We start from the raw sequence: 26442 nt of genomic DNA on the forward strand, positions 1-26442 counted from the left end.
CCAAACATTTCCCACAGTACCTCGCCATGGCAGCTTTTCGCAACCCCTCCCGCCGTATCTTCTCGTCTGCTATGCTGGAGAGCAAGCACTCTTTGCTCGTTCCTCAGAAACGGTCCTTTGCCACCACCGTCTCCGATGCGCCTCCGCCGACAACCACGCAATCACAACCTCGACCCGCCACCTCTTTCTCCGACCGCCTCAACTCTGGACCAGCGTTCGGTGACTTTGTAGCGGCCAAGAATGACGAGCCAATGTCACAAGATGATCTCTACGAACTCCGAACTGTCCAGGTAGGCCCCGAGGGCCGTAAAAAGACTCACACACGCCTGCCAGAGTGGTTGAAGACACCGATACCTTCCAACGACAACTTCAAGCGTATAAAGAACGACCTTCGAGGTCTGAACCTGCACACTGTCTGCGAAGAAGCCCGGTGTCCCAACATCAGCGATTGTTGGGGAGGCTCCGATAAATCAGCAGCGACGGCGACGATCATGTTGATGGGCGACACTTGTACAAGAGGGTGTCGTTTCTGCAGTGTTAAAACCTCGAACAAACCACCTCCGCTAGATCCACACGAGCCAGAGAACACCGCAGAGGCACTGAAACGATGGGGACTTGGCTATGTCGTGCTCACGAGCGTAGACCGAGACGATCTGGCAGATGGCGGTAGCAGACATTTCGCAGAGACGATTATCAAGATCAAGCAGAAGGCCTCCCATATCCTTGTCGAGGCACTCACTGGAGACTATGCTGGAGATTTAGAACAGGTCGCGCTTGTAGCTCGCAGCGGACTGGACGTCTACGCACACAACATGGAAACAACAGAGGAGCTCACCCCTTCTGTGCGTGATCGCAGAGCGAAATACCGGCAATCATTGCAGGTCTTGAAGGCTGCAAAGGAGGCGAAACCAGATCTCATCACCAAAACTTCCATCATGCTGGGCTTGGGCGAGACGGAGGATCAGCTTTGGAGGACACTGAAGGATTTACGTGCTGTAGATGTTGATGTTGTGACTTTCGGACAATACATGCGACCCACCAAGCGTCACATGAAGGTGCACGAGTACGTCACGCCCGATACCTTTGAGCTTTGGAGGCAGAGAGCACTGGATTTGGGGTTCCTGTATTGTGCCTCTGGACCGTTGGTTCGAAGCAGTTATAAGGCTGGCGAGGCTTTCATTGAGAACGTTCTCAAGAAGAGAGCCAGACACAGTAGTTTGCTGAGTGCGGAGGCTGCTGGCGCTTTCAAGGAGCTCGGAGGTGCCTAGGTGTGTGCTGTATAGACCGGGAGGATTCATCATTTGCAGCGTTTCAAGCGGCACTCAACTGCCTTTCATTCGAAATTACCTATGTGWACAGTGACAGAAAGGGATGAGCAGGAGGAGACACTGCGAATCCTGCGGAGGATCTCAACCATTATTCATAATCTTCGTATAAACCCCCGAGACTGGTAGCACGAGCAGTCTAGCCAGAGTCCGATCCATAAACCATGCTGCTAGCTAGGACAGCGCAAACAACMCTTCCACATGGCCTGCACCCATTGCAAGAGTGCCATTGGGAGCCCTCCTTCAACAATTCGATCGAGTCAGGATAGTCATCGACACTCATAGCTGAGTGCTACGCAGCCGCCTCTCCAGGCTGGCAGGTACTGCAACGCCAGCAAACCTCGAGTCACTCCCCATGGAGGAATATCTTGAGTCGCGGCCGCTCCGAGCTTCTATCTCCCGATGGTCGTCGTAAAAGGACTTGTTCCCGTTTGGGCCACGATCAATGCACCATTCTGGTGCCTGAGACCAATGCGACCAGTAGTCACGACGACTCTCCAATGGACCTTCGACGTACGAGGCGAGATTCGMATACACGGGAATGAGCACGCGCGTGAGAATATCGCCATTCGTAGAGGCGGTCCCGGTTGGGCGTCGCGCATTGGCGACGGCGGACACGCGAGCCGCGGCGATTTCCATTGAATGACGTGGCTTGGAAATAGCTTGAATGCTCTGGTACAACTCCTCTTGCCGGCCGAAGTTGCTGCCAGAGGTCCACCAATCATCAAGCCGTTTTTCCGGGCTCACGCCCACCTTCTTGGCCGAGCTGTGCATGGAGGATGAGGTGCGTGGGTGTTCGATGGAGCCATGCGGATTGGCGTAAATAGCCAGCGATTGGTATTCGTCGTCCACGATATCTGGTTCACTGTTCGTCAGATGGCTGTCTAGGAGTAAAGGTTTGTTCCTCATGGGCTGTGAGTCTTTCCAACAGGGTGGCATACCAGTTTTTTGAGAGAWCACGGAACGAGCAGCCGTCTGCATAATAGTGCTGTGGTCCTCACTTTCGCTGCGGCGAGATGCCGATGACGAAGTGCACTCGGTCTTTAGATCGCCCTTGAAAGGATCGTGTAGCACACTGCGTCGAGGCAGCTGGCTGTGCTCATGCTCGACATCAACAGAGCTGAAAGACCCAAGATTCTCTCGGCTGAGGGAGCGCTCAACTGCATGACCGCGAATCTTGAATATATTTTCCCGTGCAGCCTCGCGCGGAGTGACGGGCTTACCGCGCAGCGACTCCATAGAAGCAACGGACAAGTGCCTGCGATCCATGTCCGGACCAGTGCCGGCCACCCGTGCCGGCAAGAACGCTGATACGCCCGGTATGCTGGGTCGGGATAAAAAGTTGCTGCCAAAACTGCGGCCGACATCTTCGAAGGTGGTGCGAGACGCCGGAAGAGGCTTGCATGGCATCCTGACATCTGGTACCGCTGGCAATGGGATTGATTTATACGTACCATACGAAGGTTTTCGGGCATCGAAGGGCTGCGGTGGTCCCATGGGCGCGGCTTGTCTGGCTGGACCAGCCACGGTACCGCCACTGTACTCGGGCCCCAGTTGAGTAAAGGCAGACGGGAATACGCTCGCGGCGAACGGATCATCAGCGGTGTGCACGTGTTTGGGACTGAAGGGAGCTTGGAAGTGGTTGTCAACGACGCGCGAGCCCTGAGGCACAGCGTAGAATGAGTGAGGTTCGACCAGCTCGATTGATTGAGGGATGGTACGCTGCTGCTGAGTGGTTTGGAGTCTCGCGTCCTGTCGTTCAGCCAAACCGGAGTCTTGAGCGATTTGTGAAAATGCCGGAGTGGCAGCATTGWGTTTCTTGCTGGAAGCAGAGAGCTTGGCTTGGGCAGGGTCCGGTAGGAGCTGTTGAATTTCTGTCTGCCCAAAATCTAGTCCTGCAGTTGCTGCTTCGCGTTGCTTCGCGATGGTGCGAAAGTATGCCAGCGAGTTCTGCTGCAACTTTTGGTAGGCGGTCTCCCCTTTCAGATGATCGCCTGCGAGCTGTCCTTCGATCTTTTTACGGATGTTGGAGAATTGACCGATATTGTCCCACTGATAGCTTCTCAGTGACCACATGTGTGCAGAAACATCCCCGTTAGGGTGTTGGATGAACTGCACCTGACCATTACGCCAGCCAGCCTGACTCGCGAGGAACTCCAATCCTGGAAGTGGGTTGGCGAAGACGGCAAGAATTTCGCGTTGGTCCACAGTAGCCTCAACAGTGGCCTGCTTCACTTCCGGCTTATCCTCGTAGGCACCCAGCTCGCCCCTTCGACTGTTGCGGCGACCCGTATATGTCTGAAAGCCCGTATCGTCCAGTGCAGAATCTTGTCGCTCCATTCCAACAGCTTCCGTGTTCGTTGTGCGAGGATCATCCTGCGAGGATCTGCTGTATGGGCGACCCAAGTGAGGACCTTCGGTGCGGTAACTGTTGACTCTCGTCTCAATGGCAACACCCCCGGAGCTGACGCTGGTCGCTCTTGATCTTCCTGAGTATACGGAATTGTCTAGAGATTTCATTGTTGGCTTCGATTTTGCGCGTGACTGGGGACGGCTTCGCTCCAGCTGCGGCGGGTTGGCGAGCGCTGCCTCCGCCAGATGGATGCGCTCATTCTGGCGCTGTAGCTTAGCCTCGGCGAGTGACATGATGGGTGGTGAAGAGTCGGCCATGTTGCTTGCGTCACCTTCGATCACTCCGGATGCGTTGTCGGATGTAGTATTGGTGGTGTGGGACGAACCAGCGCTGCCGCTTCGGTTGGTGGCGCGAGACGTTGTCTGAGATCGATTGGGCGGCTGTGGAGTACCGAGTGGAAGACGACTGCCCGGGAGTCGCGCAACAGCGCCGCTTTGTTTTGGGCGGCGGCTATGTGCCGGCATCTGGTCCGTAGTAGATTGGCCGCCAAAGCATGAACTTACATCGGCGCTCCCCGAATACGTCGCAGTGTTGAATAGCAGTGATGAGTGATTGTCTGGTTGCGGTACCTTGAAGCGATTGTTCACAAATGGAGACGCGGTGCTGATGTGGGTGGAGGTGAGGAGTGGTGGAGGCGTGGCGTGGGGATGCGAAGTCGAAGTCGAAGTGGGAAGTCGGGATGACGAGATGGACAAGAAGAGAGAAGACAAGAGCGACGAGATGGTGACCTGCAACTTCCCGCGAGGGCGAGAGCTGAACTTACATGTACCTTCCAGGTTGGTGCCTATATTGAAGATGCTCGCCTCCCCACCGCTCTTCGTCCATTTCTGCCACCATCCGCAGCTAGTCTATCGTCCTGCACGGTCCCGAGACCTGCAGCGTTTGAGCCTGTGAACATCCAAGCGACCATGCCATATCCGCTACTAACAAACACAGAGGCCGTGTCTATAACATGACCAACACTCTCTCCAGCTCGCAATGGTCGCGAGATATGCCACTGTCCCGTCTGTATCATTCTGCTATCAAACTATCGCCATGCACCTCTTGCAGACCTCAAGCTTTCCTCGACCTTTCAAACTTCGCGCGCGATCCACCTTCTCTCATCTTTTTTGCACGAATCCTATTTCTGCGTAGAGGAGGATGTGTGGCCGGACCATTCCCGTTTTGCACGCTCTTTCAGGTCTTTCAGGTGTAAGATTCAGGGTGTAACTCGGCCATGATATCAACAGCTTCGTCCATATGCGATGCGGTTCTGCAAAGTATCCACAAAGYTCAAACCTTCTCTTCCTGGCACTGTGGGAACGACGCGTGAGGTGAGAAAGAGAAACACAAAAAGCACAGAAGACGCAACGCAAACGAATCGGCGGCGGCAGTGATTAGAAATGCCCCGTGGTGTGACCTCCTCTTCACGCAAAAGCATGCTTCGGCATTCGCCCGGATCTACGAATGCGGAGAAACCTGGAGACAAATGCATTGGGATCGTGTCCTGTTCCTCACCTGTCTCGCCCAGAAAGACAACAACCACTGCCGTCCGTTGCCTCATCTGAAGAACTCGTCAATCGAGCGCATTACCGGGTAGCTTGACTGACATCTTGTCATCTTTGTACGTCACGACAAAACCATGGAGTCGGCAGCCAAAGTGCCGGTGGCGGAAGTTGTCAAGCATGCATCAGCGGAAGACTGCTGGGTTGTCGTGAACGGGAAAGTGTACGACTTGTCAAGATTCGCATCAGAGCATCCGGGTGGTCCACAAGGTATCTTGACCCATGGTTTCTAGTTTTGAAGCCCAGCTCAACCTTGTCAATAGTCATCTGGAAATGGGCCGGTAAAGATGGCACTGAGACATATAACATGTACCACGCTGCCGATTTGATCGATAAAGATTTGCCTGCTGCTGACAAGAAGGGAGCCCTGGATCAGTCAACCATCACAGAAACCTGGACCAAAGCCCAGAAGCAAGAAACGTCGGCGGCCAAGGCAGATCCCAATGAGAAGCCTCCTCTGTCCTCTCTCATCAACCTTGACGACTTTCTAGTTGCGTTCGAAAAAAGCGGCTCTCCGAAAGGCTGGGTCTACATTCATGGAGCTAGCAACGATCTCCTTTCTCTCAATGCCAACAGATCCTGGTGGGGCAAGATCTGGTTCCATCCTCGCATCATGAGAGACGTTTCTGTCATCAATACCAAGATGACTATGATGGGAGCAAAAGTTAACATGCCGGTATYCATTTCCCCCATGGGAATCGCAAAGACTGCAGGTCCGGAGGGCGAGGCTGCTCTTGGAGCTGGCGCGGCAGCTAGTGGAATCGTGCATTGCATGTCAACTGCGGCTTCGATGAGCGTCGAGGACATTCTTGCAAGCGTGCCAACAACCTATCCGTACTTCTTCCAGTTATACGTCGATAAAGCTCGACACAAGACCGAAGCACTGTTGAGGAAGTTGGAGGCCATGAAGCAAATAAAAGCACTGTTCGTAACCGTCGATTTGCCCGTCGTCAGTAAACGAGAGGCCGATGAAAGGTTGTTGGTTGAGGAAACCACCTCGGTGTATGCCAACGGACAAAAGTCTGGCAACGACAAGAAAGGAGGTGGCCTGGCTAGATCGACAGGAAGCTTTATTGATTCATCTCTGAGCTGGAAGGATATTGCATGGATCAAGAAACATTCAAGCAAGCCAATCGTACTAAAAGGTGTTCAGTCGGCAATGGATGCGAAGAAGGCACTGGCGATGGGATGTGCTGGTATCGTCGTCTCAAAGTAAGTCGTCGAAGCAAGAAAGGAGGATCATCGTGATGGCAGGAGTCCATCTAACTTGTGGTTCCGGCTTGCTTTTGCTGCCCTTCTAGTGAAGCTCACTGCTAACGTTGAACAGCCACGGTGGTAGGGCATTAGACAACTCGCCCGGAACGATTTTAATCCTGCTGGAATTAAGAAGGGACTGTCCAGAGGTGTTCAGCCAGATGGAGGTGTACATTGACGGTGGCATCAGACGAGGCTCGGATGTGCTGAAAGCCATCTGCATTGGCGCCAGAGGGGTGGGTATTGGTAGACCATTTCAGTGCGCTGTCGCATATGGCCATGAAGGTGTTGCGCATGCAGCAGCAGGTGAGTTTCTATTCCGTACATGCAGAGCGTGGGCTAACGGAAGGGGATAGTGCTTCAAGACGAAGTCGAGACGGCGATGCGTTTGTGTGGCATCACTGACCTGAACGCCGTTCGCGGAGACATGTCGTATCTCAATACCTCTGAGTTGCAGCAGCTGCTACCACCTCCGCCGAGCACTGGCGGATGGCTGTTTGGCAGAAGKAGTGCGAAGCTTTGAGCAACATAGAGCACGATTTACTCGAGTGTCCCGTGCAAGAGTTTGCCACAACTCCTAGATTGTCAAGTATGTTTGGTCACAAAGAGAATCTCACAGCGGCAAACAGGACGCAGAGTGGGTGTTTGCGGTTCGAGCAAGCCCCGAATCCTTATACCAGTCTACCTATATCAGGCTCATCTTGTCGTTCGATCGTCAACTCTTACGCATAGAATTTGCTTCCCATTTCTGGCTGCGTGCAATGAGGACTTTTCTATAGTCTATCTTTTCACAAGCGTATGTGCCGCGCGTGAAGCGTCCTTCCAATGATGTCACGTGACGTACACATGCCTTTTTTCTCTTTTGCTGGTGTCACAAGCACCAAGTGAATAGTCCATGCCAAGTGAATATGCAAGCTCGAACTCTGGTTTCGAACAACATCTTGCAAGTATAAATACACAGATCCAAACTCGAGACAACCAAAACTTTTCATCAAACTTTTCCCCACCTTTCCATCATCCATCAACCAGTCATTCCAAACCAATCAACCAATCAACTCAACAAACACCTCACAATGGCTGCAATCACCAGCATCGAAGTCGAGGGCTTGAAGAAGATCGCCAGCGGCAAGGTTCGCGAGATCTTTGAAATCGACGAGAACACTCTGCTCTTCGTGGCGACTGACCGGATCTCAGCCTACGATGTCATCTTGCAGAACGTACGTGAATGCAACCTGACTTTTGCATGTGACAGTGACAACTAACATACTTACAGGGCGTCCCCGWCAAGGGCGCATTACTCACTCAGCTCTCTGGACACTGGTTCGATCTGATTAACAAGCACCTGCCATCCCTCAAGACACATATCGTGTCCACCACTCTCCCCGCTGGCCTGCCCCAGAGTCTTGATCGTCGGAGCATGCAGGTCCGCCGAGTGCCTGTAGTCCCACTCGAGTCAATCGTGCGCGGCTACATCACTGGGTCTGCATGGGCCGAATATAAGAAGTCTGGCACTGTTCACGGCATGCCGATGCCCGCCGGGCYCAAGGAGAGCCAGAAGCTGGAGGAGCCGATTTGGACTCCAAGCACCAAGGCCGAGCAAGGAGAGCATGACGAGAACATCTCGCGCGCAAAGGCAGTCGRGATTGTGGGCGAGGAACTGGCGTCGAAGATCGAGAAGGCAAGCTTGGAGATTTACAAGCTGGTATGTGAAGACTTTCGTCTTGATTGCACTTCGGATGCTAACTGCACTGTTAGGCTCGAGATTACGCTGAGAAGCGCGGCATCATCATTGCCGATACCAAATTCGAGTTCGGTCTGGATGCCTCCACGAAGGAGATCATGCTGATCGACGAAGTGCTTACCCCAGACAGCTCGCGCTTCTGGCCACTGGACAAGTACGAGGTTGGCAAAGGCCAAGAATCGTACGACAAGCAGTATTTGCGCGACTGGCTGACCAGCTCCGGTCTCAAGGGTAAGGACGGGGTTGCGATGCCGGCAGAAGTTGWCCAGGGGACAGCGAGCAAGTATCGCGAGGCATACGAGAAGTTGACGGGCAAGGCGTGGCAGTGATCGATTACGGCAATGGGGCGAGAGCGGTTGATAAATAAATATCAACAATGTGAGGTCATGCATCAAGTTCTGAAAGTCGTGAAAGTACTGCGTGGTTCAGCGTCGCAGCCAGCATGCATTATACCGGTCCAGAGCCACTGTGGTCTGCCAGAAGCTGTTTGTACATCTCATCCGCTTGTAAAGCGGAGTCATCGTCGCCGCACCAAGCGGAGAGGCGAGATTTCATTAGCAGACAATCGGATTGACCATCAAAGTCTTCGGTTCGTTGRTAAGCTGCCGGCTGTCAGATGCGAATGCTTTCCATATCGAGCTGTACAAAGGAAGGATGCACATACCTGATCGTCCACGCTCAATCATTTCCAGCGCCGTTCGCATGCTTCTAGTTTGCTCGCTTGAGTTTGGCGGACAGCTATGCCCTGCAAAACCAACGCATGCTTCTCCCATGGAGACAAATAATTGCGCAACGAGATGGACATTGTTACACTCCWGGGCCTGAGAAGCTTGCGTAAGTAGAGGAAACGGTACCATAGAGGACAGGAAACTTACTCGTGGCAGAGCTGACTCCAGAACGTTCTTTGCCATTGCAAACTCCGAGAGATCGATCAGGATTCTGCCTAGGACGCCGAGACCTTCCAAAAAGACCGGGATGATCAAGTGGCGTTCTGCTGCCGATGTAGCACGTAGCGCGATTGCAAAGCCTTTACTAGCCTGGCCGCCGTGGCCAAAGATGCGACTCTTGAGGATTAGWAGATGCAGGCGCTGGGCGATGTCCACTGTGATGTGTCAACTCGGTTGCCATCAGGAATGTCAAGACGCGATACGAACCCGTTCCTCTTCCCTTGAACTCAGCTAGTCGTGCATTGGTTTTGCTGAGAGCACGCTCCAATTGCTTCTGCTTGATGAGCAACTCGATCTCCAGGATATTGACTTCGAAGACGATCTCTGGGTCGCTGGTGGTCCTGAGGGGTCGGAGCTGCCCGATGTAATAATCTGCTGCATCGTTGTCGCCGCTGTCAGAGGTCAATGTTTATTCAAAATACCCATCCTCGCGTTCACGTACTGATGCATCCTTCTCCGCGACTGCACTATAGCAGCATACGCTTTGACTTTCTGATCCAACTTGAGGACCCCGCTTACTTCTGAGGCAATGCTTTCTAGGACGCTTATGGCCTTGGAGAATAGACCAGCTTGACTTTGCGTGTAAGCGCGGCGGCAAGCTGAACGAACTTTATCGTTGAGAGGACAATGAGCCATATGTACCGTGGTTGCAAGCTCGTAACCGCGATTTGCAAGATGTGACTGGCCTTGCGAGGTCCAGTGTCAGCAGAAAATCTTGCAATGTGAGAAGACCTTGTGCGTACCCAATCTGTCCAAACTAGAGCTCTGGAAAATCACAGCGGCCGGTGCTAGCGAACGAAGATCGTGTTGGATGTTCAGATACATTGCCTGCACAATGTGTTCGTGGGCACGACCTAGGCTACCGTCCTGACATGATCTCAGCAGATACACAATTGACGGTAAGGTGGTGAATACTTACGCTGAACATCTCGAGTCGAGCCTCCTCGAGTAGGGTGCTACTCAGCAACATCCAGTGCCTACCTTCTCGTGCTTTCGTCTTCAAGAACTGKACCTCATCGCGCTCGCCTGCATTACTGCCTACAACGCCCGAGACTGTGGAGTAGGAGGAGTGATTCTTGTCTGGATGAGCGTGGCGGAGGTATAAGAGCCAGGACAATGCAAAGTTCAGGCACGCTGCGTCCTGGTTTTCGCGGGCTGGAAACGTCAGTACTAGAACCAACGGCATTGGAGGTATCTAACAAAAGAAATGACCGGATTTCACTTACCTGTGGCAATGCATTCGTTCATTGCGTCTATACTTTCGTCCCAGCACTCAAAGTCTGAGTGAAGTACGCTTAGATGGAGCAGAGCATACTGATAGTAAACTCTCATATTGTCTGTTCCACTTCTTGACGCCAGAGAGTAGTCGAAGTAGCGATGCAAGCTTTCCAATGCCATCGTGTATTGCCCAGCACGCCAATGCTCGAAGAAAGCCATGAAGAAGTGCAAAGATTGAGTGCCAGAGTCCAGCTGGTCGCCAACCCAAGCCTCAAGTCTCGATTTCACGTCGTCTGGGACTCGTGTGCCGACTTTTTGCAGCTGGTGGATCGCGAAACCCAGCAGCATATCAGTATCGACGGCACTGGTGTTCAAGGTGACCGGTATCGAATCCGAGACAGCCAGTGATTTGGAGGAGGATACCATGGTCGCGGACGGGTCGTTTTCTATGAGATCTTTCGCGGCATCGGGATTTTGCCGGGCCCAATCGTCTCTTGTGGAAGCTCTATATGAGGCAAAGGCAGTCCACAACGTTTGAGAGTCTGCAAACTGCAGCCTTGTGAATTCTACATAGCAGCGTCGTACAAATTGGCCGAGCGGCGAAGAGGGAGTGATTCGCTGGCAGTCTGACAAGCTCTCCTCGATTTCATCCTCTTCCTCGGGTACTGGCTCAGTGATACGACGCAGTTGGCTGATTAGGGTGTTGAGAGAATCGAGACCACGTAGACTCCAGATTCCCTGAAGCAATACGTCGTACACACTTCTTCCCGGTATTCTCGACGTCCATTGCTGCRGCTTCTGCGCCAGCTCTGATATTTCGGGAGAGCACAGCGCGTCCTGATTGTCTACCTCATGTCGATCGTACTGAGAGACACCTGACGTGCGTCGAGCMATAAACTCCAGCACCTGCAGACTGGCAGCTGTTGAAGCCTGACCTGACTGGTAGAGGCGAACCAGCACCAGCAAGCATATGCGTGCCGGTGTCAGATAGCGAGGCATTGCGGTGAAGTCGGCATTGTCCAATGCTTGTGGGAGGAATTGTCGTGTCAACATTTGATGAGGGAAGTCGCGATTTGACGCGTGGCGGGAGCAGCCGGGCCGAATTGAGCTTGCACTTCCACTTCACATTAGTTTCGTCGCGTCATGATCAAGCGAATCGCGTGAACATGCAAACAGTCGCTCTCAGATCCCCCGGAAGTACAGCAAGACACGATACAGAGTGGCCATTTTGATGAGGATGCTGGCTATAAACAAACCTCAGGCCCAACTTGAGAGGATCCGGTGGCCAAGATGAGGCTCACGACGTGGTATGTCCTTCTCACGCCCACGCTAGACAGACCGCAATGCTGACTTTCTAGGAATGTCAACGGCATTCGCAATCCATTTTCATACCCTCCCTGGAATACCTCCCGCAGCTTCCAGGCCATGTTCGACACCCTTGAGAGCGACATTGTGGTTATGCAAGAGTTGAAGATACAGAGAAAGGACTTGAGGGACGATATGGTGCTTGTGAACGGTTGGGACTGCTACTTTAGTTTGCCAAAGCACAAGAAAGGCTACTCCGGCGTCGGTATTTACACACGCAATGCAGTCTGCGCTCCAACGCGGGCAGAAGAGGGCATCTTAGGAGTGCTGCCTTCTTCATCTGGCACAGCATATCGAGACCTCCCAGACAACGAGAGCATTGGAGGCTACCCCAGTGAACTTCAAATCGCAGAGCTCGAGATTGATCCTGCTGTTCTGGATGCCGAAGGAAGGTGTGTTGTCGTTGAGTTCCCAGCTTTCGTGCTCTTCGGCGTTTACTCTCCAGCCAACAGCAACGGACAACGTGATGACTTTCGATATGGCTTCGTCTCCGCTTTGGACTGCCGGATCCGCAATCTTGTGCGTGATGGCAAGCGGGTCGTTCTTGTGGGCGATCTTAATGTTTCACGACATGAAATTGACTCCGCTCCGACACTTGAGGACATGCGGAAAGGCAACACAAGCCACGAAGACTTCATCTCATCACCCAACCGCCGTGTGTTCAACCAGCTTCTCATCGATGGCGAAGTAATAGGCGGTCGAGACGAAGGGCGGGAGACAGGCGTGCTTTGGGATACTACTCGGCTTTTCCATCCTGATCGAAAAGGCATGTTTACGTGCTGGGAAACGAAGGTCAACGCTCGACCCGGAAACTATGGTGCTCGAATCGACTTTGTCCTTGTTGCCGAAACGATGCGATCCTGGGTGCAAGGTGCCGACATTCAAGAAGGTCTGCTTGGGTCTGACCATTGTCCTGTGTACGCCGATTTCAAAGATGTCGTTACCTTGGAAGGGAACGACGTCCCTCTGGTGGACATTATGAACCCTCCGGGTGTTTTTCAACATGGAGTGCGGAAGCTTGAGTGGAAACTCCTTTCTGCGCCATCATTTTCAGCCAAGCGAATGCCTGAATTCGACAAGCGACAAAATATCATGACCATGTTTGCAGCATCCTCGCAAAAAGCCCGGGCACCCCAGTCTCAGCCCGTGTCTCAGCCTGGCTCTGCTAAAGATATCACCGGCGATGAAAACTCTACTACCGCTGATTCGGAAAGCGTCCCGCTGGCTCATGTTTCGGAAGCGCCCCTGAAATATGTGGATGGTTCTGTGAAGTCAGAGATGGGTGGAAATGAGAAGAAGCCATCAACAAAGCGCAAAGCTTCAACCGCGACAGCCAAAGACTCTCCAGCCAAGCGGGCGAAGAGCAGCATGCCGTCCTCGTCGAGCGGGCAGCAGAGTCTGAAAGGCTTCTTCCAGGCTAGGGCCTCCCAAGCGAACGGCAAGGCGCAGAAGGCTGAAGAATCTACCGTGCCTGCTACAACTTCACCCGTAGGTGCCAACCTAGGCAGAGACCAGTCGTCCAATGGTGTCATAGTCGCCAAAGATGCGCTGTCTGACGCTCGAAACCCGACTAACGCTACCGACGATGCGGATCCTTCACCGCCGGGAACACCTACCAGCAAGGATGTCTTTGCCAGTCCCAGGGCAAGTCCATCGCCTACCAACGTTGCCTTACAGATTGCATCTGCTGAAGAATCGCAACGCTCCTGGGGTGCACTATTTGCCAAGCCCGCCGCGCCGATGTGCGAAGGTCACGAGGAACCTTGCAAGACCATGCAGACGAAGAAGAAGGGCCCGAACCAGGGCCGGAGCTTCTGGATGTGCAATCGACCGCTCGGTCCGAGTGGAGAAAAGGAGAAAGGTACCCAGTGGCGTTGTGGGACCTTCATCTGGTGTTCGGACTGGTCGAGCAGGAAGGAGAGCGGCAAGACTGCGTCGCCTGCCAAAGCTGCCCAGCCTTGAGCATCGCCTCGGGTGTTACCCGTCCTTGCTTTTAGCATGACGCAGACTAAGCTACTCGAAGCCTGCCTGTCCTATCTGCAGGCCATCGCATAACTCACTCGCGCATCGGGATTATGTATATACTTTACCCATATTCATTACAAWGCTGATCATCCTTGGCGCACAGGTCTACCCTCTCGACTTTCATGCTGCGAATGCCAGATCTGCACCTCCTGAACAGTGAAACTCGCTAGCCAGGGCGATCTACTCTTTAGGCCCAAGCCCCAATTCCCTGCAACTCGCATTGTCAAACACCGTCATCACAAGACATGTGTATCTCTAGCATCGCCTTGAAGTTGTATCGGGGGAACGCTGTCCCAGTGGCTTCGAAGTCAATGCTGTTCGACATTGACCCGTGCTCACTTCCAACCATGCTCAAGCGCTACGGGCTGCTATGTGCCTTCGTTCCACCGACGCTTGCACGGTAAACGCCATCGGTTGAGATGTATTCCCTTCCTCTGGCTGGGCTCCATCTCTGCAACAGCCAATACTGGCGTAAGCGGGAGAAAACGAAGCTTCCCCCAACTCGTCCCCAACGGTTTCATGGGCCCTCTACGTCTGCGGCAAGCTTCCAATCCTGTTTTGTGCCTTCAAGGTAATCTGGATAGTCGTCGAGAAGGCTGAGATGGCGTAGCTGACAAAGCACTGCATCAAACTGCATTTTCTGCTATCCCCCTTCCACTGTCACACAATTTCTTTGCATCTTGGAGCAATGCCATATAGCACAATGTGTTTCCATTGGCTGTTAAAGAGACCGCTTGACAGAATCTGCCACCCATGTCATCGAGGTCGGTGGCGCTGGCCATGTCCGCTCTTGGCACTTTTCTCGAACCCAGAACTTGATGGCAATACTGGCCGAACCGCTACCTAACACTCACGGGGCTTGCTGATTGAATGTATCTTTACAGCATCTCTCCGTTTGCTAAGAACGAGGCGGTCGATGCCGACGGCGCTGGCCATGTCCGCTCTTGACACCTTTCCCGGACCCAACACTTGACGCCGATACTGGCCGAACCGTTACCTGATACTAAYGGGGCATGCTGATTGAATGTATCTCTACAGGCTCTATTTGTTTGCTAAGAACGAGGCGGTCGATGCCGACGGCGCTGGCCATGTTCGCTCTTGGCACCTTTCCCGGACCCAGCACTTGACGCCAATACTAGCCGACCCGCTACCTGGCACTCACGAATCCTGGTAACTGAGTGTATCTCTACGATCTCCCCATGTTTGATAAGAACGAGGCTGGCTTCTACAGATGTCGCTGCGATATGAAGCTGAAGCCACTTCCACCAGCCATGGCGTCTGCTACGGCCATGCACTCCGAGGACACTTTGACTACGGATCCTAACCATTTAAAGCCTGCTCTACAACCTCCCGTTGTTTGCTAAGAATGAGGCCGTCGATTGCACATGGCGCCGCGACATGAAGCCGAAGCCACTTCCAACCGCCATGGTATATGCTCCGACCCTGGACTCCATGAACGGTTYGGGTACTGTTATTAACTCCTTCAAGCGTACTTTGCATCCTTCTTTACTTCTATACAAGGTGCACTGTACGGTGCTGCCGCGCGCAAGGTTGACAGCATCAGTCTTTCCCCTCGATCCCTGCTATGGGTGGCGCATACCTCCTCAGTCTTCACCCGCGATGGAGAACATGACTATCGATCACACTCTACAAGCTCATGTACTTTTCTAGTAACGAGTAGCTTGCGCTCGTTGTTGAATGACTGCAGAAAGCAATTGTCAGGGTGCTCTTGCTCTTGGGACAATCTGTTCAATACATCGAATTTCCGAACAATACATATATGAGCTCGGTCATACAGACCATCTAACTAAATCCTACTACTTCTAGGCGTCCATCTCATCGCGTTGTATTGTGATCATGTTGTCGAGGAAGCCAGAATCCAGCTCTCCCTCCTGAAATCTTTGCCAAGACTTTCGTAAGCCGAGCCCTGATTGGCTTCAAAACCTCACCTGTTTGATCCGGCCTCGCTCGACTGCGCCACAGTGAAAAGTCGTTCTCTTGACAACCATTGGCTAGGCGATGACTCTTCCAGCCATCCTACGCGGCGTGGGCCCACTCAACTGCGGCTGCGCTTGGGCCCCCTTCAGGCATCAATTTCAGTGAGCTTGGAGCAAGTGCTCGGGAGCAGATGTCGAGTCAAGGGACCTGATTGAAGTCACGATGATACGGGGACTGAATGCTCCGTAACTTTGATTTTCGATTGATTTTATGTAGAGCCTTTTGAGCTTCACAGGCTTTTGGTATCAAGTGCAAGTTCAAGTGCCCTTTTCACCAACGATCCCTATCCCATGTTCCCTTCTGCGCGTTGAGCAAGGACGTTGCGCCACCGAGCGATCATTTCTGCATCTGCAGTGACTGCTTGGTCAGATGTGGGTAGTTCTTGGCCTCCTCGCGATTCACGAAGATTCCCATCATCACCGCACGAGGGAAGCCCAAGTTCGTGATGCTGGGATTGGGCTGCTGGACTGCCAGTAGTCGGGCAAGCTTTGCGACTCTATCCTGAGGCCCAAATGCGAAGATGTGCCCTGATTTCAGAGCGCTCGGTTGAGGAACGGTGAACTTCAGAAGAGCCATCTTGTTCTCGCTCGTGACCGTGGTTCCGGACAACATTCTCTCCACCTTGGGGAACTGCTCGTCGATTTCGGGATAGTTCTACACACTGTCAGCTTGATCTTATGTAGTTGTGGCTCTTTGAATTTTACCTGAGCAATGTCGGTCACGATGCCCTCAACCTGACGTCTCCAATGCTCGGCGATCAGTACACCCATGTGCGGAATGAGCTGCATCCCGACCAGGATCATTTCAGGGTGTGCGGCCATGAAGTCCTTGAGAACAGGATAAGTCTCGGGATTTGGTGTGCCAATCAAACCGCACCAGGTCATCCATGGCTCACGCTTAGCCACCGTGACTGCTGTCTTCGCAGAAGCGCTTCTTGGCGCTGTCGCTGATGTGAGTCTTACGATCTCAAAGACATCGTCCATATGTCCGTCGAGTACTCTGGTAGTCTGCTTCGACAGGTCGCTTGACTTCTGAAGGAATTCCTTGCGCGTAAGATCATCGCTGAAGAGCTCTGGATGCGACTTGAGGCGCTGAACCTCCTCCTTGAGCTCGTTGAGACTGTCACAGACCTCAAGCAGAACCGGCGCAGCCTCAGGGTCGATGGGCTCCTCTGCGTCGTCGATGGTCTCCTCATCACATAGTCAGAAGGCGTCTGGATTCTCAATAATGGTGGTCTTGACAAGCATTTGCTCGAGCAACAGTCCATCCAGGTACGTTTGCTCGCACTGCATCTGATTTCCGGGGTTGATCACCTCATCTGATTCGATTAGCACAGAATCAATATCAGTATGGAGCTCGAAACTCACCGTTGGCGAAACCACGGTGGCCATACCGCCTGAAAAGGGGAACGATCTCCTGCAAAGACGGAGTCTTAGGGAACCACTGCGGGAAGTTCGCCTCGAGACTATCCATCTTGTCGCTGCCCGTCGGAGAAGGAGCAGTTGCAAAGACACGATCACTCTGCGACTTCGTTCGCTTAACGGTGAGTCACGTTGTGAAAACGATCGGCAGTGATTCTCAGGCACACACGCGCGTCTGTTCAAACCTTATTTGCTAGCGCCTCAGCCACAGTTCAGTTTCCCATGTCCTTTCGAAACTTCGCACTCGACACATTCCTTTCATCACACACATTCCGCATTTTGCGAATCCCTTTGTCCTCAACCTTTCACCACACTCGAACAGACACAGTCACCGCCAGTTCATCGACAACATGGCCGTTCAAGTGTCTCACCCGCAGCAGCAGGTGCCTGGCCCACCCGCCGGCTGGACCAACACTATGCTGGCCGCCATGTGCAGCAATGTGTACACTCAGCTGTCGGCCGGCACCAAGCTGCCGGTGATCCCTCTCGACTACAGCATGCCACGCGGCGATCAAGCCCGCGATCAGCTCAGCGCCGCTTTAGGGTACGCCGCACCCAACTTGAAATGTCAAGTCAACAGCTAACAAGATCTCAGCAACATCTTCACCGTCACAATCAACACGGTCGCCAACTACATCTACTTCGTGCCAGTCATTTCTGACCGCGTGGAGAACCAACTCTCCATGGCCAAGACCCCACGCCCAATGAACTGCTGGGTGATCTACCGCCTCGAGAAGCACCCAGAGATCAAGGCCGCGAACCCTGACTGTAAWAACAATGACATCTGTAAGTGTCCCATCACCTTTCCTCGTAGCATCTACTGACATCCTCATAGCCAAGATCTGCGGTCAGCGCTGGGCCTCTGAGCCTGACAGTGTCAAGGAGGAGTATCGGAGAAGAGCAGCTGAGGCGAAGATCAAGCACGCCATGATCTATCCCAACTATCAGTACCAACCCCGCAAGCCATCCGAGAAGAAGAAGCGCATGACCAAGAACAAGGCGGCGAAGCTCGCAGCTTCGAGACGCGCCGCCTCGGCCAACATCAACGCCGCCTCGGCCAACACTCAGGTCCCTCAGACCCAGCCGCAGCCCCAGACCCAGCCGCAGCAGCCTCTGCCACCTGGACACCTTCTTGCAGGTCCCCTCTTCGACCGCCTGGTCATCATGACCACTGGCATGGACATCGGTCAGATTCCCCCAATGCCAAAGTACGAGTTTCCTGCCGACTACATGACCAAGAAGTACCAGGATCCGTCTCTCGAGCAGGACCGCCAGGAGAAGCTCGAGGTTGAGAACGAAATGAACAGCTTCTTCTCCTTCGAAGCCGCTGACGGTCCAATCCCCGTCAGCTTCGTGACGGCAACCTGGTCATCCAATGGACAGTGAGCTTTTGCTCGCCCATCGCAGCATTGCCATCGGCATTGACCAACCCTACACAGAAGATCGCCGTCACCACCATGACGCTTTGAATGAACAGGAAGGAAGCTGCTCATCACCGCCGCAAGAGCGAGTCAAGCATCCCACCACCATCTGGGACAATAAGACTTCTCGCGGCTGCTGACCTCGGGATCAGTATGTGATGCCTACGACGCAGAAAGAGATGCGACGTACACACAGTAAATAGCGCTCGAGTAAATAGCAATCAACGTGGCATCAGCATGACTCTCATCCTATTTGTATCTTCTCGTCACGACCTGAACATTCCAGTGCCTAGCCTTTGTGCCACATTGCGACGGTGCACCATCACCACCCCTTGCATGCCGCACGTCGTCTTGCGACATAGCTTCACCTCCATKCCAACAGTCTTACACTCAGTTCTCACCTCACTGTCGCCTATGTAGTTGCTGCCCTCCACTACCTCCACCCACGCCCTTGCTGGCGGCCGCGCGCAGACCCCAATTCCAAGCCGCATTGCCACGAGTATCAAACTGACACGACTCCAGAATACTCTGAGCTAGTCGCTGAGACCGGCGAAATACACTCGCCTTACGAAGCGCCACTCGCAACTTGTCACAGATTCCGACAGAGTTGCTCGGGCCTCAAAACACCATTCATTTCCACCCGCATGCCTGCCACAACTCCAGCGACACCGTCCAGCCTTTCTCGACATCATCCATCACCAAGCAAAGAGAAGTTGAGAACACATCGCATCAGAATTTGGGATAACAGGACGGGACTCGAGCCTCTACAACTGCTGCGGAAGATGTTGGGTATTGCTATCTGTCCCATCTATGYAACCTCATTCCACTGAATGAGCACGACGGCTCGAGAGGCGCTCTGAATTGCATGCGCCATACATGCATGGGAGGCTGAAGAGACGGGAAGCTACACTTCTCGCGATCAAAAGAAGACGTTTGCAAAGTCAAAGCTGGCACTTTCAGCGTAGTCAACGACAAGAGGAGGAGAAGAAGTCAGCCTAGCACTGGCAACTGATCGGTTGGGAGAAAATGCACACCGTGAGCGTTCCCTTGCCAGCGGCAAAGCGCTCCAAGCTACGCTTTCCTTTTGCAACAAGAGTCACCTGAGAGCGGAGACCTTTGTCCCGGTTGACCCCGATCAGGAAAGTATTCTACGAGGTGAACTCGCTGTGCTGCGGCTCCTCAAGCAACTGGTATCCTGCAGAAACCTCAGCTTCTCGTCAAGACACAAGCGCTTCTACTCCGCCCTTTACAATCTCCTCCAAGTCGGCGGGGCACAAACAGTAAGCGGGCCAGACAAGAGGACACGAAGAGAAGAACGCGGATGTTGAGGTTGACTTGCCAGACTACCAGTGATTCGTTGAACTTGAGAACAATGGACTTTGAAAAAGAGACTGGATGGCGTGCTGTTCCGTCGTGATGAGAGCTGAGAGCGAAGCTGTGCTTACAATGGCTATGGATATACTGCTGCAGCATGACATCCAACTCTCCCGAGCGTCTTCCTCTTCAAACAGCAGTCTCGCGCACTGGTGCAACTGCGATCACCGAGACTCAGTCAGTCGCTATAACCGCTTCTCTATCCCTTCACTTTCAGCACTCGGYGCTTCTAGACTTGATGAGAGGTGATGCGACCATTGCCATGATCTGCCCTCATCAGGCTCGTCTTAGCGACAAGTCAGTTGCGAGTGGTCTTGCATGAGCAGAAGGCCATAAACAAGTTGCAATACGAGTTCGTGATTTCGATACTCAGTATAATCAGTCATATCTACTGATAAMGCTGTGTCCCTCTCCAAGTCCTCAAGCCGATTCAAGCTTACTCCGGCATCGATCAGCAACGAACGCCGCCCTCGCTGGATGTCCTGTTCTAACCAATCTCCAGTTCCAAGAAAGGTTCATGAATAATACAAGCGACCTGCAACTCTTCGACTTGATCTTCAGCGTCTTGCATTTCCGTTCTCCTCCACGACTGACTGCTCAAATGTCACAGCACCTTGGCTTCGAGCTACCTTCGAAGCACTTCTGGCAGACCAAAGCGACTGTCGAACTCGGTAGCAGCAAATTGAAGTATCCAAGAACAAGCGGCGGGATTTGACAGAGCTTCTAAGCCCAGGGAACGGCTCTCTCTTCAGACGCTTCTCATTGAAAGTTGTCATCGCTGACTTTGAGAGGGGAGGATATGTGCAATGCAATCTTCTTCTCCTGCATTCTCGTCTTCCACTTCAATCAGCTCTTCGAAATGTTCTTGTATGCGTACAAGGAATGGTGAGGTCTCATTTCTACACCATGGTAATGAATCTGGTGATTCAATGACCAGATCACTCTGAACAAAGACAAGCCCACAAAAGCCCTCCACAATTTCAGAGAAGAGGATTCCCAACCCCAACTACCACGGAGCTCCCCAGCTGTGCAATACACCCTCTCTAAAACAAACCCAATAGAATCGTACCCCAGAATCCAAAACCCCGCCTCGGTTTCAGAGCTTGGGGGAATACATCGCCAATTTCCCAATAGCAAGCAAAAACCATTTTCAACCGATAACTATCGCTGAGCACATCTCGAAAATCTTGACAGTTTTTCAGCAGCTGCACAAGCGGATGGTGTCCGTTGTGCCTACTCAGTGACGCTAGCGTAAACTATATTTCAGAGATGAATCCTGCGGGCTCCTTCCTATTTAGGAAAAGTGGCTTGCACACAGCCCTACTCGACATGTTGGGGTCATGTTTCGCGGTGCTTGATGCAAATGCTGAGAAGAAACATAGTGAACTGTGTGCGGTTTATGCATACCGACGCATGCAATATGCTTATTACTCTTCTGCTCATCAGAGATCTTTATGTTGGGGGCGAGTCATTCGGGGACCGTGCTGTGAGGATAGACGCCTCTCTGAAAGCTGATGACGGATTGAAGACAATTGTAGGAGCAGCAGGGAGGTGGAAAGCGTTGAAGTTCGAGTCAGAGACTKTGCTGCGGGAGTATCGCTTTGGGCTTGCGAAGGTCTGGTCGGGCTGTGAAGACAAGTGGCTGGTCTTTGCATTCTTCCGCTGGCTAGGGAAAATCGGCGCTTTTGATAACCTTTAATGTGTCCGTTCTACTCAAGCAGACAGCCAGAAACAGCCTACAAGCGTACGTTGACCTCACCAGAAACAGGCTCATTGCTCCATCATCGACTCATTGGTATTCTTTATTCATCATTGCGTATAGTCCAGCACTACACTGACCTGTATCACGGCCTGACTTCAACAGCAGACTTGAGTCCGACTCAGGTCAGCCTACCAATCCAATCCGCCTTGCCTTCTTCGCCCTTGCCACGATCCCACTCCCTCACACCTTCACCCTTCTTCAGCCATCGCACGTCCCGCACATCCTTCTCCCTCGCGGCCTCCTCCCCACTACCCGCGGGACCACTCTCCCAATTCTTCACCTCTTGCTCCGTAAACCCAGCAGCCCGCAGCCTCTCCGCACCATTCTCCCTCCATTTTGCTCGATCTTTCACAGCTTCCAAGCCCCGATCCCAATCATCAGTGGCATCATCCTCTTCTTCTTCACGAGCGTCTTTCTTCGGATCATAGCCCTCTCGAAAGCGAGTCTCGATGCTAGAATTCTGTGGTTTGAAAGCTCCACGTCCTCGTGGAAGGGACTGGCTGGGTGGGAGAGGTTGTGGACCGAGAAGCTCTTCGAGCGGATCTGAATTGGATGGGGATGCTGAAGGAGATCTTGTTCGTCGACGTTTATGCCGTACCGGCGGGGAGTCTTTCCGCTGTGAACGTTCCGATCGACTGTGATGATGTCGGTGTGAGCTACGACGTGGAGATCGCGACCTTGATCTTGACTGCGTTCTATGCTTCCGGCTCCGCTCTCCTTCCCCATCCTTCCGCCTTTTCGGTGATCGGGAACGAGATCTCTCCCTTCCATCCCTGTGCCTACCGCTCCGCGCTTTTCCACCATCACTTCTCTCCGCATCCTCTTTTCTCCTTCGCCGCCTCCTGCGCTCCTCCTCCTCCTCATCTTCCTCCCGATTCCTCCCCGTCTGCTCTTCACGCCTCAGTCTCCGCTGCCGCGCACGCGCATCTGCTTCTTCTCTAGCTTTCRGCGCTGAATTATGGGAGTCGACATCGCGAACAAGGTGCCGCAGGAAGCGAGTATTGGGTTTGGGCGCGTCGCTGCGGCGTGTGGGTTTCCGCTGCGCATCGCGTTGGAGAAGTTCGATTAGATATGCATCTGTTAGTAATTCGCTGCTGGACATTGTCTGCCAGGGATGTTGTCGGTAGGAGCGGAGATGTCGTTGCGAATGATGGAGGTGGGAGGATTTACCCCGCCGTCGACATTCGCCCGACTTTGTCCTGTCACGAGCATCAACATTTTCATCAACAACACACTCCCAAATACATCGATCTATTCTTGCGTGGCTGCTTACTTGGCTCGAAATCACTAATCACAGGAATGAAGTGAAAAACTGCTCGTCTGCTGCGATGTGAGGAGCGTCAATCGACGGAAGTTCAACTTCGGATCCCGTCGTCAAAAGTCCATATCGAACAAGACGACAGCAGGCATTTGTTGGAAATCAACGGCGGTTTTGTGCGCTTTGTATGGACTGTGTACTGGAATCATGACCTTTTGACTATCGGACAGGGATCGATACAAGTCAGAAGACTTTGCACCCAAACTGGCCAGCCTGTCAGCCGGCAAAGTCGCAAGACTGTAGCATCTCAGCAACGGCCATTCATACTGGGATAGAAGGTATCTTGGTGATACGCCGTCTCTTCGGACAGAAGCCCGACAAAAATTCCACTTACTGCATGGTGCCAGTGGTAGAAAAGTCAATACATGTATGCTGGGGCGTTGCTGAATCTACTGCCGCGTGTACTACATCATGGAAGCAGCCTATGAAGACCACATCGCGGAGGGAAATCTAATGTCAGCGACCGAGAAGAACCGTATCGCTACCTTTCTCTCTCTGCAGATGGAGTTCAAAGACCGCGGATACTAATGTTCCATGGAACTTTGCTAAGCGCAGGCACTGAATATACACCTCACGTCTATCTCTAGGTCCTGGATCTTGTTCCACTGCCCGCATAGTTCATAAGGTCTGGCGCTCGACTCCGAATCTGATCTCTCTTTTTCCGTCTCCCTCCCAGGACTTCCATTGCTTCTCTTCAGTCGTCTGCTCCGCCCTCAAATGGCTTCCAATCTTCAGAGAGACGAACCTGACGTAAAGAATGTTGAGGAGAGACTTTTGGGAGATATTGCTGTTTTGGGCTTCCGCTATGTCTGCCAGCGCCGCACAACCGCAGTATTCCATGTACTTCAATATTTCATACCTCAGCATGGCTTGGCTGATGTTGCCTTTGCAACCCTCTTCCGCCCTTTTCCATTGCAATGTGTCAACAGCGTCCTCAAAAAGCGTCCTCAAAAGCGTCCTCAAAACCCAAACCCAACACTCCCATCCGTCAGTCCCGATGGCTTCCATATAGTCAGCTTTTCCGCACGCCCATCCTCTTCTTCCCTTCTCGTTTTACCACTCAACTTCACAGGCCAAGTTATCCAATATTTTTTGCCAACACACCACACTATACCACACACTCAACAACATACACCCACAACCCAACCAACCCACAGTATACACCATGTTGCCGCCATACTCATCCACCCCGAATCGTTTCGGATTCTTCCAGACGAAGCCGTATGCCGCTCTCAAGGCTACCGCAATGAGCCAACGCCCTGCCACCGCTCCCCTCACGCTTGCAATCCTCAAACAAGCTCTCCCATCCGAAGAAAAGGATGAATGGTACCGAGCAGAAAGTCCGGCTACTGGAGACTGGAACAACATCGGAGACGATGTCAACGCCAAATATTTCACGCACCCAAGTGTGAAATCCCAAACCGGTCCGCCAAGTGAGCAAACCKGCCCATTCCCAGAGTTTGAATTTTGCTTCCTCCCCACCAAGCAAAACAAAGAGGCGCTCCTCTTTGCCGATGGCGTCATCAAACAAAGTATACGGGACTACTGTCGAAAGAACCACTTGGCGAAATGCCACAACCTCTGGGACGACGTCTGCGATATCACGCTAGACATCCACCCAATGCGCCTGATTTTCCTCCCGCAAGGATGGGCCGGGCAGCACATGCCGCCCTCACGCGCTGTGTTGTTCGACAAGGCTCTGGACAACCTCTACCAGTTCAGAAACTTGCTCGCTCACCCGGGAAACTCGAGCGAAAATGGCGCCACGCTGGAAGTCGTATGCCAGAAGATCTCCCACGTGAGAACCATGGCCAAGCTACTTGAAGACTGGCCAGCGGTTTCAAAAATAGATGATCTTTTGGAGAGGTTGTTCGTGGAGGGAAGACAGGTGATGGCGTATGTGGAACAGTATAGGACGCTTGCTGGCCTTCCGCAAGGTATGCAGGACTGGCCACGACACTGCGAGAGACTGTTGAATCGTGTGGTTTCCGCCCAGGTTGCGTATGTGGAGAACCCTTCTTCGGAGGATGAGTGGCAGTGCCACTACAGGGGAAAGAGAATTCCGCCCTTGATTGGTGCTGCTGCTGAGGATTGGGCTGCCAAGTACGATTTCGTGGGAGTCCTTAAGCCGGACTATGCCGTTGGGAAGTAGATTGGATGTTTGGATTGCAGGTCTTTGTTGGAGAGCAGCCGATTTGCGGCTGATGTATTGAAGAGGCGGGGTGTCTTGCGAGAGAGTGCAGGTAGATTAGTAGTAGTAGGGCAGCCATTTTCAATTGCAAAATTATACTAATGCTCGGATATCCCAACTTCTCCTGTTACGACGTGGCGACACCAAGCAAATACAATCTCGTAGTTTCACCTGTATCGCCCACAGCGAGAGCATCGCTCACGTAAATGCAATAGCTAGCGAAAATTCGGAATGATCAATCCTTGGAACACCGGTGCCCAAGCTGGAATAGCAGTCGAGAAGGACACGAGGAGACAAGTCATCGTACAACAATCAGTCATCATGTCCAACACATGATCGGCCTGGCCAAATCTACGAGCAAAAAGTCCATTTGAAGCATGAGAAATACAGTCCATCATTTAGATCGGACCACACTGACGAGGGTGTACAGGTAAGAAGTATAGAGAACATGTGGATGGGAGAACAGGCAGATGCTCTCTATGCATGTATCGACCAAGTGCGTGGGATTAGTTACCAAAGTACAGCAGTGCGGAGATGATAGAGCTCCAAAAGGAAGGAAGAGCCGCATTCTGATATTTTCTGYTTACCGACGAATTTGGGCAAGTTGAGAAATGTGTTATTGTACTTCCCGCATGGGGATTTGTTAGCGTCGCTCACGGGATCCCCTAGCCTCGTCGTGTCGCTCTTGTGCTGCGGCTTGATTGATGGAATAACATCTATTTCCCCAGAAAGACATCTCTTCCACTCTCGGACACGAGAATCGGCCAGTTTCTGCATCTGTGTCGAAATGGCAAAGGCATTATAGGAAAACGCAGGCGGGAGAATGATCGTATACATCTCTGCTTGTCAAAAGCCAAATAAGCCACGAGAGGTATGGTAAAGCTTCCTATACTCAGTACGAGCGGCTGAGGTATGCATGGCTGCATGTTCCTGATCACCGTAAAAGCCGCGAGAGAACTGCGCCGAAAGAATGCAGAGGAAGCCATAGCGGCACAAGAACGCAGAGTCCGCTCCATCAACGACCTACCTGTCCAAGAWGTGGACTTAGCAGGTACCGCGTCGAGCACGTATGATTCAAAACGTTCGTCGGTGATGGTGCATACCCTTGGAGTCTGTTCATTGTCA

At 52.7% G+C, this 26442-nt stretch overlaps 10 protein-coding genes; 6 read left to right on the forward strand and 4 right to left on the reverse strand.

The window, feature by feature from the left end:
• Positions 1–26: 26 nt before the first annotated feature.
• RCC_01023 (probable Lipoyl synthase, mitochondrial) lies at positions 27–1268 on the forward strand (the record flags this gene model as incomplete). Its single annotated transcript, XM_023766260.1, has 1 exon — positions 27–1268. One exon carries the CDS (start codon positions 27–29, stop codon positions 1266–1268), a length of 1242 nt encoding a protein of 413 aa, XP_023622028.1.
• Positions 1269–1604: 336 nt separating this feature from the next.
• Positions 1605–3995, reverse strand: RCC_01024 (uncharacterized protein; the record flags this gene model as incomplete). XM_023766261.1 has 2 exons in its annotated part: positions 1605–2182; positions 2267–3995. The coding sequence occupies 2 exons, from the start codon at positions 3993–3995 to the stop codon at positions 1605–1607; spliced, it is 2307 nt and encodes a 768-aa protein (XP_023622029.1).
• A 1364-nt stretch (positions 3996–5359) lies between these two features.
• Positions 5360–7059, forward strand: RCC_01025 (related to CYB2-lactate dehydrogenase cytochrome b2; the record flags this gene model as incomplete). XM_023766262.1 has 4 exons in its annotated part: positions 5360–5492; positions 5546–6494; positions 6610–6842; positions 6893–7059. 4 exons carry the CDS (start codon positions 5360–5362, stop codon positions 7057–7059), a joined length of 1482 nt encoding a protein of 493 aa, XP_023622030.1.
• A 550-nt stretch (positions 7060–7609) lies between these two features.
• RCC_01026 (probable phosphoribosylaminoimidazole-succinocarboxamide synthase) lies at positions 7610–8606 on the forward strand (the record flags this gene model as incomplete). XM_023766263.1 has 3 exons in its annotated part: positions 7610–7753; positions 7810–8238; positions 8292–8606. The coding sequence occupies 3 exons, from the start codon at positions 7610–7612 to the stop codon at positions 8604–8606; spliced, it is 888 nt and encodes a 295-aa protein (XP_023622031.1).
• Positions 8607–8985: 379 nt separating this feature from the next.
• RCC_01027 (uncharacterized protein) lies at positions 8986–10868 on the reverse strand (the record flags this gene model as incomplete). XM_023766264.1 has 7 exons in its annotated part: positions 8986–9015; positions 9153–9379; positions 9432–9616; positions 9667–9910; positions 9968–10091; positions 10144–10379; positions 10451–10868. The coding sequence occupies 7 exons, from the start codon at positions 10866–10868 to the stop codon at positions 8986–8988; spliced, it is 1464 nt and encodes a 487-aa protein (XP_023622032.1).
• Positions 10869–11732: 864 nt separating this feature from the next.
• On the forward strand, positions 11733–13769 carry RCC_01028 (related to DNA lyase Apn2; the record flags this gene model as incomplete). XM_023766265.1 has 2 exons in its annotated part: positions 11733–11749; positions 11801–13769. The coding sequence occupies 2 exons, from the start codon at positions 11733–11735 to the stop codon at positions 13767–13769; spliced, it is 1986 nt and encodes a 661-aa protein (XP_023622033.1).
• Positions 13770–16166: 2397 nt separating this feature from the next.
• Positions 16167–17303, reverse strand: RCC_01029 (uncharacterized protein; the record flags this gene model as incomplete). XM_023766266.1 has 4 exons in its annotated part: positions 16167–16484; positions 16535–17017; positions 17072–17148; positions 17198–17303. The coding sequence occupies 4 exons, from the start codon at positions 17301–17303 to the stop codon at positions 16167–16169; spliced, it is 984 nt and encodes a 327-aa protein (XP_023622034.1).
• A 298-nt stretch (positions 17304–17601) lies between these two features.
• RCC_01030 (uncharacterized protein) lies at positions 17602–18637 on the forward strand (the record flags this gene model as incomplete). XM_023766267.1 has 3 exons in its annotated part: positions 17602–17795; positions 17847–18037; positions 18087–18637. The coding sequence occupies 3 exons, from the start codon at positions 17602–17604 to the stop codon at positions 18635–18637; spliced, it is 936 nt and encodes a 311-aa protein (XP_023622035.1).
• Positions 18638–21926: 3289 nt separating this feature from the next.
• Positions 21927–22910, reverse strand: RCC_12194 (uncharacterized protein; the record flags this gene model as incomplete). The annotated part of the gene is made up of 1 exon (XM_023766268.1): positions 21927–22910. One exon carries the CDS (start codon positions 22908–22910, stop codon positions 21927–21929), a length of 984 nt encoding a protein of 327 aa, XP_023622036.1.
• Positions 22911–24291: 1381 nt separating this feature from the next.
• RCC_01032 (uncharacterized protein) lies at positions 24292–25278 on the forward strand (the record flags this gene model as incomplete). Its single annotated transcript, XM_023766269.1, has 1 exon — positions 24292–25278. One exon carries the CDS (start codon positions 24292–24294, stop codon positions 25276–25278), a length of 987 nt encoding a protein of 328 aa, XP_023622037.1.
• Positions 25279–26442: the final 1164 nt, after the last annotated feature.

Source organism: Ramularia collo-cygni (assembly GCF_900074925.1).
Source record: "Ramularia collo-cygni strain URUG2 genome assembly, contig: RCC_scaffold01, whole genome shotgun sequence".
Taxonomy (NCBI): domain Eukaryota; kingdom Fungi; phylum Ascomycota; class Dothideomycetes; order Mycosphaerellales; family Mycosphaerellaceae; genus Ramularia; species Ramularia collo-cygni.